Raw genomic sequence first — 15,985 nt, 5'->3', positions numbered from 1 at the left:
CATGTTTTTGTAATGGAGCTCTTAAATAGGGAAAGATGGATGTTGGTATACACATGAACAGCTGGATGTTAATGTTGAATTGTTCAAACGGTAGGGTTGGTTAGAGTTAGACTTTTCCAGTAGCTCTGGCCAATGTTCCACCTTCTTCTATATGGAGGAGAACATGAGACACTGAGATATAAGATCAGATGGTCCCCTGCTTCTAACTATTGGAACACATCAGTTTGTATCATCACGCTTACACCATGGTCACCTATCAAAAGAAGAAGATGTTTGTCATGTCTTTAGCTGGATCCCATTGGCCATTGCTCTTTCAAAAACAATGAAGTGTGTGTGTGTGTGTGTGTGTGTGTGTGTGTGTGTGTGTGTGTGTGTGTGTGTGTGTGTGTGTGTGTGTGTGTGTGTGTGTGTGTGTGTGTGTGTGTGTGTGTGTGTGTGTGTGTGTGTGTGTGTGTGTGTGTGTGTGTGTGTGTGTGTGTGTGTGTGTGTGTGTGTGTGTGTGTGTGTGTTGTTAGGCTCTTCCTAGAGAGGGCTCAGTTGGAGTACTCTGAGGAGGAGAGTGAGATCCTGGGTCAGGGTGGCAGTGGGACCATCATCTACAGAGCCAGGTACTGGGAGCAGCCCGTGGCCATCAAGCGCTTCCACTTCAAGAGGAGTCCACAGCAGAGCTTCAGCAGCGACACAGGTACAGAGGCTCTTCTCATTGGATAGGGAAGGAGGGGGGGGGGGGGGTGCTCATGGTGTAGTGGTTAGAGCGCCCCCCTCTAACCAACCTTTGCTGAGGTTGCATCTTCCCTCGATAACTTTTATGGGGTTGACATTTGCCTTTCAGAGGGAAATATCCCAGCAACTACTAATATAAAGATTTGATTTGTTGGATATTTCTATTTCTTAAGGGGAAAAGTCAGAAGTTCATCAAAATCATTCAGATTATTACAACAAAGGAAAAATCAATAAAAAAATAGTCATTCAGATTTATCCTTTATATTTACAGACTCCACATCTGAAGCAGATTCATTACCAGTCAGTCTCGACTCATCACTTGAGTTTTCTCTCACTTCTTCTTCCGTTTACTATGCATATACATGTCAGCACTAAAATCATTTGTTGTGAATGTGGTCAACACACTATGTATTTTTTATTTTTTTTTCACTGGTGTTTTGTGTTGTGTTGTTCTACCTTAGTCAGTCAGTTCTGTTTGTTCTGTGATACCCTGTTCTGTGCTCTGGGGTTCCATCATGTTTATGTTGTTTTTTTATCTCTTTTAATTGTATTTTCTTTTAACATTGATGTCAGGGGACTACAGATGAAAAATAGCCTTTTGGCTAATTCTGGCATTTTTAACCCAGGTATGATCATGTGTTTTATTCATTTGCACTGTCCCCTTCTTTTTTTTTCATTTATTTATTGGGGTTAAAAAATTGTTTTACAACAACAAGAACACAAACAAAGAACAACTGTCTCCGGGCTTGATTGAAATCAAAATATATCACAAAAAAAAAAAAAAAAAAAAAACCTTCTCATAAAAATGCGCACAAATAGATAATAAAATAAATAAAAATAAAAACAGTTAAAGAAAAAAGAAAGGAGAAAAAAAAGGGGGGAGCAGGGCTATACAGTGCAGTCCAAAAATGTTTATTATTAATATAATAATATATGTATATACAAAAAAGATATAGATATTATTTTTATGGGGAGAAATCTTTCTGAATCAGCAAAAAATTGCAATTGGCAGGTTAGATTATTTTGTCTAAATTCAGTGCACCCCTATTAACTTTCCCACAATTATTACTGCACACACTAGGATATAATATTAATTGACAATCTTAAATGAGACCAAGATGACATGTCATGCTTTGCAAGTTTTCGATCATACTTTGTGTGCTACCAAATTTATTTTTGTGGTACGGATTTTTTTGCATGCTAGCACCAGTTCTACCACCCAAAAAAAATAAGCGTACAGCCCTGGTTGGAGGGGTGGGGGTGGGGGTCAGTCCTGGGCTAAGGCAGACAAAGAATTAAAATGAGCTATGAAAGAGTCCCATTTCCTAGCAAATTTACCAGCAAAGCCCCTCACTGTGAATTTTATCTTTTCAAATTTAAAAAAAAATATAACAGATTTGAATTGATGGGGGATTAGGGGATTTCCACATAAGTAAAATACGGCGTCTTGCCAGAAGGGAAGTGAAGGCTAATGTTTCTGATTGTAAGGCTGTAATATGGGGTTGTTTAGATGGGGTTCCAAATATTGCAATGAAGGGGTCCACTGTCCCCTTCTTAAATAAACTGAATTGAATTGAATTCCAACCTAACTCTAATATCTTCTCAGTAGACAGAGACACTTTGACTCCTTGATAATGCTGTTTTGTGTTTCGCTGTGTTCAGGAGAGGTTCAGAAAGCAATGCAGTGCTGTTTACTATAGCTTAGAGGGGACTAGTGCTCAGGGCCATCAATCTTCTCTTATTCAGTCACACTAACACATACACACACTCAGCCAAGTCCTACGCAGTATAAACATGATGAGCTATTACTATTACAGAGGAACAGGACATATGAGAGGGATTTTTGGTCATGACTACATCCTTTTCTGAATTTCCCTAGTGTGTGTGACCTCTGACAATCAGTGGTCCCACACTGATAGCATAGCTTCCTGTCAGACCATATATGGGCAGCCTATTGGCCTTGTCACTCCTCTGAGACATGGCTAAATGCTAACTGCTATTTGAAATGTTACTGAACTATCAACATTTCATCATTGGTTGTTTGATTCCAGTCATGCAAAAGGGAGTCAACCACGCATAGTAGAACATAATGAAATTAAAAAAATTGCTAATCATAATACATTATGATTAGAAAAACATTCAATCGATGTTATGATCTCAGAAAAAGTGTATGCTGAGAGTGGGCTTTAGATCAACAAGATGCACCTTTACCAAAGTGATGGAAAGGCTAAAGTTTGGAGAAGGAAAGGATCTGCTCATGATCCCAAACATACAAGCTCATCTGTGAAACACGGTGGAGGCAAAGTCATGGCTTGGGCTTGCATGGCTTCTTCTCGGATGGGCTCATTAATCTTCATTGATGATGTAACACATGATGGCAACAGCAAAATTAACTCAGAAGTTTACACAAACATTTTGTCTGCCAATTTTAAAGAAAGATGCAACCAAACTGATTGGAAGATCCTTCATCATGCAGCAAGATAATGACCAAAAAAAACTGCAAAAATGTTGATATATTGTCTAATATTCATATTTTGACATCAAACCCAAATGTTTCCAGTCTACAACAAAAATAAAGGAATTGGCCGCAATGTTCCAATACTTTTGGAGAGCACTGTATAACGCTGTGTGGTGTATATATGCACACAGCCACCACACAAACTTATCATCAGGCAAAACCACATAATTATAACCTTTTAATGATTGTGGTTTAATACAAGGCTGGGTTCTTTGTAATTCAATATGCCTATATCACATTATGGCAGACTAATGCCATTCATGGTCACAATTGAGGTCATTATTATCATATTATATCAATGATCATTTGCCATAAATAACATGTCCAAAATAGGATTTCAAAAGAGGTAAAATAACCTCTCATCCTCTTTCTTTCACACAGTTAGTACATACTCATACTGTAGATTTTGCCTTAGTGCCTTTTTGATGTATTATCTTCATCTGGCTTTATGTAAAAAGGTGCTGTGCAAATAAATCCAGCTTGCTTTACACAGCTTTATGGACACCTTTACAAACACACTGATACTCAAGCTGTGTCTTGCAGTTACAGCAGTTATTTTGTACAAATGATCTACATTGTTGCTTATGGGGCGGCTGTGGCGAAGCGGGTAGGGCGGTCCTCCACTGGAGTGCAGGGTCGGTGGTTCGATCCCCCTCCTCCCCGCTGTGATGGAAGTTCTGTTAAGGTTGGAGGTCAACTCAGGTGGAAGAATATTTCAGGAGACTTGGATGAATTATGAAGCAATATTTATTACAGACTTGGCCAAGGAGAACCGGACTGCAACTCTCGTGACTTGCACTTCAATTCTGACAAACTCATGCTTAGAGCTGTGTTTTAACCTCGCGCTATCTCTACCACCTCCCCGGCTCGGGCACCAAGCGTACCAATGTTTTGGTTCAGAGCTGAACACAGTGAACCATAACATTCTGGAGTCTTAGGAGATGAGACTTTATCTATACAACTGACCTAAGTGTCTCCTAACAGGCTCCAAGGCTGACCTAGAGTCTGAGAGACAGACACACAAGATAGGCATATATGACTTATTAATCTTTCCCATTAATATTACAACTAAAGACCCAAAATTCCCTCACACCCGCCACATGTCCAAGTGTCGTTGGGCAAGACATTGAATCCTGAATTGCCCCTGATAGTTAGGCTGCACCCTGCATTGTAGCTGCTGCTATCGGTGTATGAATGTGTGTGTGATTGGGTGAATGTGTACAAAACAATGTAAAGTGCTTTGAGTCTGTGAAAAAACAGGGAAAAATGCTATATAAGTGGAGTCCATTTACCATTTATGTAACAGGTATTCATTAAAAGTAAAGATGGTCACTGGCACCTGACGTAAATGGAATTGTGTTCAGACCTTGAAATTTTGAAGAAAGCACACAAAATGCTAGCAGCTAGCTACAGTTACAACCAAAATGATAAAACCCCCATTGCAAATTAGGTTCATTGGCAAAATGTACAAACTTTAAGCTGTTTGCAATAAACAAATAAAACAAGAACAATTATTATTTATTTTTTTAAGATATTTTTCTGTCATTTTTATGCTTTATTGATAGTGCAGAGAGACAGAGGTGAAATGGGGCAGAGAGGAGATTGACATGCAGAGAACGACCGCGGGCGGGAATCGAACCCGGGTCTGCTGCTGGGCCCGGTCCGGGGGGGGGACGCCTTACCAACTGAGCTAAGGGCGCCCCGACAAGAACAATTCTAATAGCTCAACTTAACTAATATCACAAGTGGTTTCTCCAAAATCCAACACATAATGCCACTTTGAATGAGTATTGCAGTCTCCAAATGATTTAACCCCTTCATGACAAGTGTTTCAGGACTGGGTAGACCACCCTTTTCCTTCCATGACCTGCTGCAAACATGATGCATCTCTAGTCACCAGCTTTCAACTGTAGTTGTAAATAGCCAAAGGAGGACAGCGATGGAGTTAAGACTGTAGACTCATCGCAGAAAGAATTTTCAACATGAGAAAGCGAGCTCCTACAGCATATCCATTTATTTTAATTTAATTTATTTATTCACGGCTCTCGGCCATATCACATGACAAGGAGCACACCAATCAAATCATAACAAAACCAAACAATGGTGCACGGCAAGGGGCGAAAACAAAACACTACTCAAACAACGGCAGGACATCTTTTAGAAAGGCACCTGTTTTAGCAATAACTTTTGGCCTATTTGACCTCAAAAGCAAAAGCAGTTTGAACATAGAAGTGAAATGAACATAATATTTTGGCAGGTATTTTCTTCTATAATACATTACATTTAAATTCTTACACTCAAAAAGTACATGATATTCATCTCCAAAACAATTATGATCACAGATCCAATAGAAAAGTATTTACATTTTTTTTTATTTGACCTTTCTCACTATCTCTCTCCTTTTCTCTGGGCCTCAGACACAATGGTGAAACACCTGCAGTCTTCCAATGCCTACCGGAGCTTCTCAGAGTTCCGGCAGGAGGCCAGCATGTTGCACTCTCTGCAGCACCCCTGCATTGTGTCCCTGGTGGGCATCAGCATCCATCCACTGTGCTTCGCCCTGCAGCTGGCCCCGCTGGGCAGCCTCAACACTGTGCTGGAGGAGAGGCGCAAAGGCAAGCACATTCAAGATTCAAGATTGGTTTAGTTTTTTGTCATATGCACAACAATTACAATGGCAGTCATCGGCAATGCATATATACATATTATTCATATATGTATTCATTATTAAAGCTTTTTATCATACTGACATATTAATAGCATAATACTAACTATCCAGGCTAAATTGATCTGTTAAGGGGTAGGACTAGATAAGTTTTTTTACTTCCTCCTACCCCCTTTTGAGCATGTAGAAAGTGTATCTGTTTTTTTTTACATTTATTCATCTATTACTATTTAAACTTGTTTTTTTAAGTGCTTGCATGTTCAAAATAAAGACAATCAATCAATCAATCAATCAATTCTTAAGGCTCCTCTCACACAATGCAATATAGAAGAAGAAAAAACACAAGTGAAGAGAGCAACACCTGAGACACAAATGAACACAACAGTAGTGTAAGGACACAGTGCAGATAGATGTGGAGGGACAAGGTGAATAAATATAAAGTCAATTTAGAAAGCAAAATTAAATTCAGTTAAATGTAGATGAAATAGAATACTGTCCATGGAAATAACAATACAAATAATAACTGTAGTGAAATAGGATACTGTACATGTAATAGAATAATGTTAAGTCTAATAAAAATAGGTATACGTGATATGTACAGATGTAAATTATGACTTGGACTTAGACAGATCTTTATCATGTCATGTCCCAACTCACACTGCCCTCTGGAACTCCCTACCCCCATACACATTAGAAACTAGTACCAACATGGACACATCAAAACACCCCTCTTCAGAATAACCTTCAGCCAATGATAATATTACATTCTTTACATAATAACATCACATATCATTTAAAATTGCATATTTATTTGACATACTTACATTACACCTGATTTTATTTGCTGATTTTAATGTTTCACTCCCTTTCACTTACTTGTCTTTGCTTTTGTTTGTGTGTTGGCTTTATTGCTACACCTGTTTTTAATTTGCTTGTGTGCTCATTTTATTGTAAAGTGTCTTTGAGTACCTTGAAAAGTGCTATATAAAATAAATATATTAATATTATTATGTCTATTATCTACAGCTCCGGAAAAAATTAAGAGACCACTCCAACTATTCACTGTCTTCTCGTTTTACTATCTATAGACATATGTTTGAGTAGAATGAACATTTTGGTTTTGTAATATAAACTACTGACAACATTTCTACCAAATTCCAATACATGTTTTGTCATTTAGAGCATTTTCAGTAAGTAATTAAGAGATGAAGATTTGAGAAAAATCCAGACTGGTCTCTTAATTTTTTCCGGAGCTGTATATATCAATGTAATAATCCATTCAACGTTTTGTCTCCCGTAGGCTCCAGGTACATGCCCCTCGGTCACATGCTAACCTTCAGAATAGCCTATCAGATCGCATCGGGACTGGCTTACCTTCACCGGAAGAGCATCATCTTCTGTGACCTCAAATCTGACAACATTCTGGTGTGGTCTCTGGAGGTGTGTGTATGAACTGCCATAAGAGAAAAGCCAATACTGTAAGGGGGTGAATAAATGGATGAATAAACTGTCCACATATAATGAATACAATTATTCTGCCAAGGTAAAATAATTCTATTTCAAGCTTGTTCGAAAACTCATTTTGAATCGAAAGTGTAAAAATAAAATAAACTGCAAAGCCAATGTGTTTTGGAGAAAAGAATTGCATCAAAGCATTATCAAGTAGTATAACACAATATGACATGTGGAAAAAATGTCAAAAACCCCTAACCGCTCTACCTGTCGTATGGACTGCATATGATTTGGCACTTATTAAAACATTAATACTTTTTTTCTTTTTAATTACTCAAGGGATCCTACTATCAGTATAATTTATGTATTTTTTTTTTGTCTTGGTATAAAACGATGGCTTGCTCCATGTGTACCTCTTGCCTTTTTTAAGAAAAATAAATAAATCCATACAGTTTTGTAATATATTCATGAAATAACATTGAAGAACTTCAGTGGTAGAACATTTAGGTCCTACATTTATTTTCTATTTGCTGTCCCTGCTGCCCAAACGTTACTAACAGGCCTTCAAAATACTATCATCTCATCCAGCTTGTTGTTTGTTTGCGTGCCTCCTTCCAGGTGCAGGATCCAATCAACATCAAACTGTCTGACTACGGCATCTCCCGACAGTCCTTCAATGAGGGGGCACTGGGGGTGGAGGGCACACCGGGCTACCAAGCCCCTGAGATCCGCCCAGGCATCGTCTATGATGAGAAGGTAGGGACCATCTCCTCTCAACCATATCATATGATATGTGGAGCATTTTTAATGAAACTCTCTCTGTTAGGTTGATTTAAACACACATTTTACTCAGTAGCACTTTGTTGATCCATAATGGTCATATTGGTCCAAATAAAATATATATTTTTTCTTTTTCTAATACGTAAAGACATTGTTAGAATACTCGAGAAAGTATAGATAAGAAAATACATTCTAACTCCAATTCGTTTGACATTTACACTGTGCTATGATAGTGCTACATACTGTACACTGCAGTAAGTAGGTAACATTGTGTAGGGGAGAACGGGGTATGTCGAGGCAGTGGGTAAGATGAGACAACCCGCTGTTTCTATGGTAAATGGACTTGCCTTATATAGCGCCTTTCAGCTGATTTTCTCAGCCCCGAAGCGCTTTACAATTCTTACCACATTCACCCATTCATACACACACTCATACACCGATGGCAGTAGCTGACATGCAAGGCGCTCTCTGGACCATCAGGAGCAATTTGGGGTTCAGTGTCTCTTTGCCCAGGGACATTTCGACATGTGGTGGGTAGGCGGGGGATCGAACCTCCAACCCTGCACTCCAGAGGACGATCTCCCTATCCACTGCGCCACTGCCGCCCGATGTTATGTTACATTTCAAAGTTATCTCAAAATTGTTTTATTTTGTGTAATTTTTATATCAACATTCACCAGTGGCACTATTAATCACTAGAAGGTCGATTTAGCCGATGGCCATTTTACCATCACCTTTGGGCAATTTTGTGCCATAGCAAAAACCTTTTAGATGGGTCATTGTTCTAAAACCATAATAATTATAAAACTTGTCTTAATTCTTGTGCCTACACCAGATCCAGAGTGATATATAGTAACTATTACATTAAAACAAATACACTTTTGATTTTCCACAAATTCATCAAATATAAAAAAAAGTGGCTCATGTTACCCGATCCTCCCCTACTGGACAGAAGATGTATATGTTTTGTACAGTTACATGTACTTACTTTCTGCTATTTAGTATGGTAGAAAAAATGCCAGGGATGGGACGGATATATAAGCATAAGGCAAGTTCAAGGCGCAATGTAATGAAGAAATAAATAAGTAAAAGTATTTCCAAATTGTATGCATACTGCATGCTAACTAGATTATTTTTTATGATCAGCAGTAGAATGTAAAATAGAATAAAGAAAGAGTAAGCAATATTGAATGCAGGGCAGATTAACAACAATTGCATTAATATATCCCAATATCACAATGACTATTTGCCTCAGAGGGTTTAAATGTACCCTGACCTTTCCTTTAGCTCCACCAACAGCCCAAAACTGGTTACAGTGTCAACAACGCCCCTCCCTTCTATGAGATTTGTTATTTAGTTTATATGTTGTTGTCATTCATGGGTTGCATTCCAAACTGAAGACAAGAGGAGTTTCAAGGCCTCCCCATCCACTCTAAACTGTACCTAGACTTGATCCATTTCTCATTCTTTTCCATCACATAGAAATGTCTTTATAGAGGAACTTGGTCCTAACACATGGGACACAAGTTGAGTTAATAATAGAGGGAAGTGCTGTTAATCGGTTCGATCCACTATTTACAATATGCACTACTATGGGAGAGTTCTATACTACATCAGAATGGGGATCTGGACTGACTCTGAGCTGTGGATCTGTGGGCTTTGAGTTTGAGGGTGTGTTCTTCTCTTGCCTCATTATTTATGTTCCAGTTGGCTGCCTTCACTGTCTGCCATTAAAGCAAACATATGCTACTAATCAAAGGAGGAAGAAAAGCCACATATGTACATTTTTTTTTCTTTACCATGGCTGGATAGTGTCTACCTTTTACATCCAAAAAGAAACTCTCTGCAATCTAGGACATGGTATGAGTTTTTTAAATGTGGTATGAATTCAATGCTAACAGATAATAAAATTATTCTTTTTTTGATACCTTACTCTGTAGAACTATAAACTTAAAAAACTTAACCTGAAAAAATAACAGAAAAGACAATCAATGCTAGTTACTGCATGTACCTATTGTTAGTGTTACATCATACAGTTGTCTCCGCTCATTCAATGTTTAGTGTATTGTACTGGTAGCTACATTTAGATTCTGGTTACATCTTTGTGCATATATTCTGTAAGACTGGTTATTGATCTTGCTCTGGGCTAGGGGGTGGGGAGCATCCAATTATTGATCCCTTTAAACCTTCCCCCAATTTCTCCCCCAGTACACAGTAATACCATGGGGGAAAACCTATTTCTCTTTTAACTGTAGCATATTTATTTAAGTGTCTGGCCCAACACTACATGAAGTAACCTTCGCCAAATACACATTTTTACTGAAGAGTGCTTGACCACATCAGTATGCCCAAAAAAGATGTAAAAAACACAAACACAATACACCAACAACTAATACAAAAACAGAAGACAATTACCAACAAAAAAAGCAAAGACAGAAAAGAAAACCTAGCTTGAAGGTGGATTGCCTAAACATCGGTCAGTGTTAAGGATAAAGCAGTCTATACTGAGTCAAATGAAGAAAGAAATGCAAACAGCAGCAGAGCACATGAATCAAGCAAGTATCTTTCAACAATGGTTTCCTCACACCTTAAAACTGTCTCGTGAATTCCGTTTGTTAAAGCAAATCTGTTCAATCCTATAGTAAGTGTTGTCTGTGCAGACTTCCAGACAGCAGTGTGTTGGTCTGCTGTGAGCTCCTCCTCTTCCCAGGGAGCCTATAGCTTTAACTGGGATTTAGTGTGTTATATACTGGCCCTGGCTTCTGTAGACCAGGCTTCAAAGAGCAGACAAGAAAATATCTGTAAATCCTCAAACCTCAGTGTATCGGGCCCTCACTAACACAGTCAGCTTACCTCAGCCAATCACAGAGCTTTTTCTCCTCTCTACTGGGCTTTGATGTGGGTTAACTAATGCAATGGATTCAGAGAATACATGATAGATTGGATAGGGAAAGGAATGAGGAGTATACCAGGGAAATAAGTGAAAATGTTAATGTGTTTGCCAGCTGTGAGTATCTTGGCAATAAATGAACCAAGAATGTGTAAGCCTGCGTTCCAATACCAATACTTTTCTGCTGTTTAGTATGGTAGAAAAACATTTAGGACGTCCCAATTTGTGGTGAGATTTTTAAAAGAATACCCGGATGATCCTAATACATCCAGTGGAGATTTTTAGTGTTGAAAAAACAGCATGCTATTTGGGCGATTCTGACCCACAATCCAGTACGTACCGAAAGTGACGTAACATCGACGGAGCCTCCGTATGAAAACAACCTGGGATGAGACAGATATATAAGAAAAGAGGCAAGATCAAGGCGTGATGTTATGATGAAATGAATAAGTAAAAGTATGTCACAATTGTGTGCTTACTGCACGCTAACAGCTAACTACATTCTTTTTATGATCAGCTGTAGGATGTAGAATAGAAAAAAGAAAGAGTATGCGATTTGTAACGCAGCCTAAGTGTTTGTCAGTTGAGGATCTGGACATTTATTCAGTGCTGGAAAGATGGTCCAAGCCGTTTGTTTGTTAGTTTGTTTGTTTTCATGTGCACCTTGTCCTGCTGGGCGCCAATATCGCCGGAAAACAGCAGTATTTTAAACGCTGGCTTCATCCACTTTTATGTTCACTCCTTTGCAGATGGCTTTAATATAACACTCATTCATTTATTGGAAAAAGTTATGCACTGTAGCTTTAAGGAATAAGAAATGTCTTATCTTTGGCTGTTGGGCAGTGCAGAGTTATTTCCGTCCTCAAACTATCACCGGTCTGTATGGAATACAAGACATCCCTGTTGTCACATAAGTCAATGCCTACAATACTGACAAAAACAATATGTAATTGGTTCTGTAGCTGTCTTCAAGGTTTATTAAGCAACTGAATGAGAAGTGTAAGGGCAAAGTATCTCACAGCCTGACTATACATTTGAATATACAGACTAGACCGCACACTGTGTGCCCAGACAGCCCCCTGTTGATTCACCAGCCAGCTCACCTGTATTAACCACCTATAGACTATCTGTCCCTCAACTGTTGCAAACCACTGTACTGTAATTTAAATGTCTGCCCCTGTAGCGTAAATGTGCCTTAAATATGTGATACTTTAGAAACAATATCACTCTTGACGGAATACTTTGCGTATGCTGTCTTCAGTGATCCTCCGGAGCGGCTCTTGCTATTGAATAAAAGTCTTTGCTTTAAACACAGTATATGTTCTATTGTTCTCACTACAGAAGGATGAGAGGATAGAGTCTATTTGTTAAAGCAAATGTGCAACAAGTAGAAAAGATAGAGAAAGAAGGGTGTCCTCATGAATCTGCCATAGTTTTCCATAGACGAACACCATAGCATACCACAGACCTCAAGTATATCTGCAGTCATTATCAAGTGATGTTAGAACAGGAGTAGTTGGGAGTGCTTTTGGCAATTGTCTCTTCTGTTCTATTCTGGGAAGTCTAATCACTATCTGTCACCGTTGGCAGACAGGAATCCACTGGGGTATTTTGGTCCTTGGCTCTGTGTTTCAGGGACCAGATAGATCGAAATAAGGAGAAAAGGAACTTGAGTCTGACTTTAAAACCAATGTCTTAAGTGTTTTAGGACACACTCAATGCACAAAGGTCATCTGTAGTGTCAAGGGCCATGATAAAGATTTCAAGGAACTCTTATGTATACAAGCTTCAGAAGGATAAGAGGGAGACCAGGTTAAAGCCAGTGTTGTGTTCTTTTTTTATGCTTTTTATTGATAGTGCAGAGAGACAGAGGTGAAATGGGGCAGAGAGGGGAGTGATATGCAGAGAACGACCGCGGGCGGAAATCGAACCCGGGTCTGCTGCTGGGCCCGGCCCGGGGGGGACGCCCTACCAACTGAGCTAAGGGCGCCCCACTTTGGAGTATTCTTTATGTCAATATTACCACCCTTACACTTGGCCCGGTTGATCTGTGCCATGCTTAAGAGTGATTGACCTCCTTAAGAATGATCCAGTTTGCCTGATTCATTTTGTATTCCTCCATGATGGAGTATGAAGGTCACTCCATTATTTCCAACTAAACAGGAGACTTCTATCATTGAGTGAAAGATCCGGGCCTAGGCACCATTGCTACTTGCCAATACGTCACCATGTCTAAATACACTCAGGTTATGGTTTTGGAGTGTATTTGTATCATATTGTTTTAGAATATTTTTTTTATCTGAACAAATTTGCAGCAAACATTCCACTTCCAAACATATTTTTTAAATGTCCGTTGCGCACTTAGACGTATTAGGTGGGGGGGGGGGGGGGGGAAAACAGTCTCATATAAATTGACGTCATGATTCACCATCTATGCGGGTGCTGAAGCTCACCTCTTCAAACCAGGGCCAAGGAAGTGTACTGTGCTTGAGCGTGGTACGGAGCATTCACACTGGTCAAACCACCTACACTTAAGCCGCCAATCATGCTTGGGCACATTACGAATGCCTGGTCTGAGTGCACCCAAAGAGTCCTTATAAGTTTAAGTCAAGCAATCGCAATCACTTACATTCTCCCCCACATTCCTCCACTGATACCTGATCAATTAGAATTTCCCTTCAGATTTCAAACCAGTTTCCTATATTTTTCAGTCTTACACCTGATTAAAGGCATCATGTATTAAAGACATGGTTCAGTATTATGGTAGTGTGTTTCCTGATGGAGATGGCGATCAGTGCAGTCATTTGAAGGAGTTTGGGGGAGATGTAGCTGTAGCAGAAGTCAGCCTTGTACTGTTGAAGAGGGGGCCAGACATATATAAATGCTAACCTAAAACCTTAATATCTGTTGAATTGTACTCTTCTGTTGTTGTTTCTCCTGCTCCTCTCTGCCTTGAGGTGGACATGTTCTCCTATGGCATGGTGCTGTATGAGCTGCTGTCCGGGCAGAGGCCAGTGCTGGGTCACCACCAGCTGCAGATAGCCAAGAAGCTCTCTAAAGGCATCCGGCCGCTGCTAGGCAGTCCTCAGGAGGTTCAGTTCTACTGCCTCCAACGCCTGCTCACTGAATGCTGGGACACCAAGCCAGAGAAGGTGAGCCTGCTGCTTCACACATGGATCAACTAAAGCACACAGTCCCTGCGTTCCAATACCCATACTTCCCTACTATTTAGTATGCCAGAAAAAGATTTAGGATGTCCCATACCTGCACGTCAATTATAGTATGCGGAAAATACATAAATGCCCCACTAACTCCGATAGCATTATGGAGAATTTGTCTCTATTCTTGAAATTTCTTGACAAAAATCTTCCTTATCTGATTTTTTTTCTCTCCCGTGGTCCTAAAACACTTCTGTACTTTAGTATGTAGTGTAGTAAAAAGAAAGAGTATGTGATTTGGAACACAGGGAGTGTGTTTCTGTGCTTGCTCCACTTTGAAGGAAACAATAACTAGCTGTACTGCTTACAATAGGGTGACCGCGAATGGTCGACCATTCAATGGAAGGACCCAAATTCATCTGCCAATCTCACAGTCAAATGGTCGCAAAATTTGGTTATGAACCGAGGATCATACTCTTTGGGCCATATGGGGGTCGCTGAATATCTGATTTGAGATGTAATTGTTTAGTCTCTCCCAATGAATCATGATATATTGCCTATTGTGATATAAATATCAGCCTATAACAGGGGTGTCCAAACTTTTTTCACTGAGGGCCACATACAGAAAAATCTACGAAGGGCCGGGCCACTTTGCAAAAATAACACATTTATCAGGACATGTAGCTGCTCTGATATTTAGTTTCATAGTGTCTTCGGAAATTGTAATCCTTCTTCACGGCAACACTTTCCTTGCAAATTAAACAGACACATTTCCCCTCAAGCCTTCATGGGGCCCTATGCAGAATTTGATTAGGGGGGCCCCTCTCCAATGTTAGCGCTGACCAAATAATTTACTATTGTTAAATGCCATTGAGCCACCCAGTGTTTTCTGCTATTGCCTCCAATGTCCAGCTGGGTGAAAATAGTAGCCAGCCGAGATCCCGACCCTCCTATGGGGGTTCGGGGGTATGCCCCCTCGGGAGATTATTTTTTAACTTTTTAAAGTGAAATGCATGAATCTGGTAGCCTGGAAATCCTGACCCTGATATCTTGAACGATAGAGGGTCTGGCGACGATCAATAGTAATTTCCAACTCTAGGGGCGGCTCCTACTCGTGCATTTCAAATGCCACTGCACGCAGTTGGATAGCACTACAACCAATCAGAGCGATGCACAAGTGACGTAAGCCCCGTTCGTTTAGCGAACAGCTGTTAAACTGTTCAATTAAACGTTTGCCGTTGTCGGTCGGCAAAACAGAACATTCCACTTACTTGCTAGTGAAAGCTATGAGTCCCGTCTTCCAATTCGTTAAGGGTCGAGGCCAAAGCAGTCTCAAACTCACACAACATATCCGCAGCCATCTTTGATGTTTACTATCACAGCTTCGACGTCGCATGCACGTCACTGTCGTCATCCGGTTACGTCCTCCCCAGAGCACCATATAAAGGGCTCTGGCGCGCCCATATTAGATAGAACCAATTGAAACGTTATACCAGATTTCTGGTAGTCTTGATAAGCTTCAACGGAGCGTCTCCAGACCAACACGCGCAGCAAATTTAATTTGCCAGCGCCTAGTGGCAGGTCTGGGAATGCCAGGCTATGAATCTGGTGCACTTTGAGAGGAAAATCAAGAGGCTTAATCTGAAGAATTTTGTATGAAAAAATAATTTGGAGACACTGTGTCAGATGAATTAGAAGCTATTGAAGAAGGACACATGGATTTTCCATAATAATATTAATCTAAAATAAAATATTATGCAGGGTCCTCTGGGATGGGCTTGGTGCTCTTTTTCTTTTAT

The 15,985-nt window shown here is 39.8% G+C and overlaps 1 protein-coding gene across 2 annotated transcripts in view; it reads left to right on the top strand.

Moving 5' to 3' along the window:
- lrrk1 (leucine-rich repeat kinase 1) overlaps positions 1-15,985 on the top strand; it is a 97,138-nt gene that overhangs the window by 57,806 nt on the left and 23,347 nt on the right. For both annotated transcript variants that reach the window (XM_080029176.1, XM_080029177.1), the window contains exons 26-30: positions 516-685; positions 5,659-5,856; positions 7,207-7,346; positions 7,977-8,114; positions 13,986-14,180. In XM_080029176.1, coding sequence (XP_079885302.1) covers positions 516-685; positions 5,659-5,856; positions 7,207-7,346; positions 7,977-8,114; positions 13,986-14,180 — 841 coding nt within the window. The remainder of the gene's footprint in view (positions 1-515; positions 686-5,658; positions 5,857-7,206; positions 7,347-7,976; positions 8,115-13,985; positions 14,181-15,985) is intronic.

The sequence above is a fragment of the Ammodytes marinus genome (genome assembly GCF_949987685.1).
Source record: "Ammodytes marinus genome assembly, chromosome: 1".
Classification (NCBI taxonomy): domain Eukaryota; kingdom Metazoa; phylum Chordata; class Actinopteri; order Uranoscopiformes; family Ammodytidae; genus Ammodytes; species Ammodytes marinus.
Note: the sequence above shows the minus strand (reverse complement) of the source record. Positions and strands in the feature narration are given on the sequence as shown.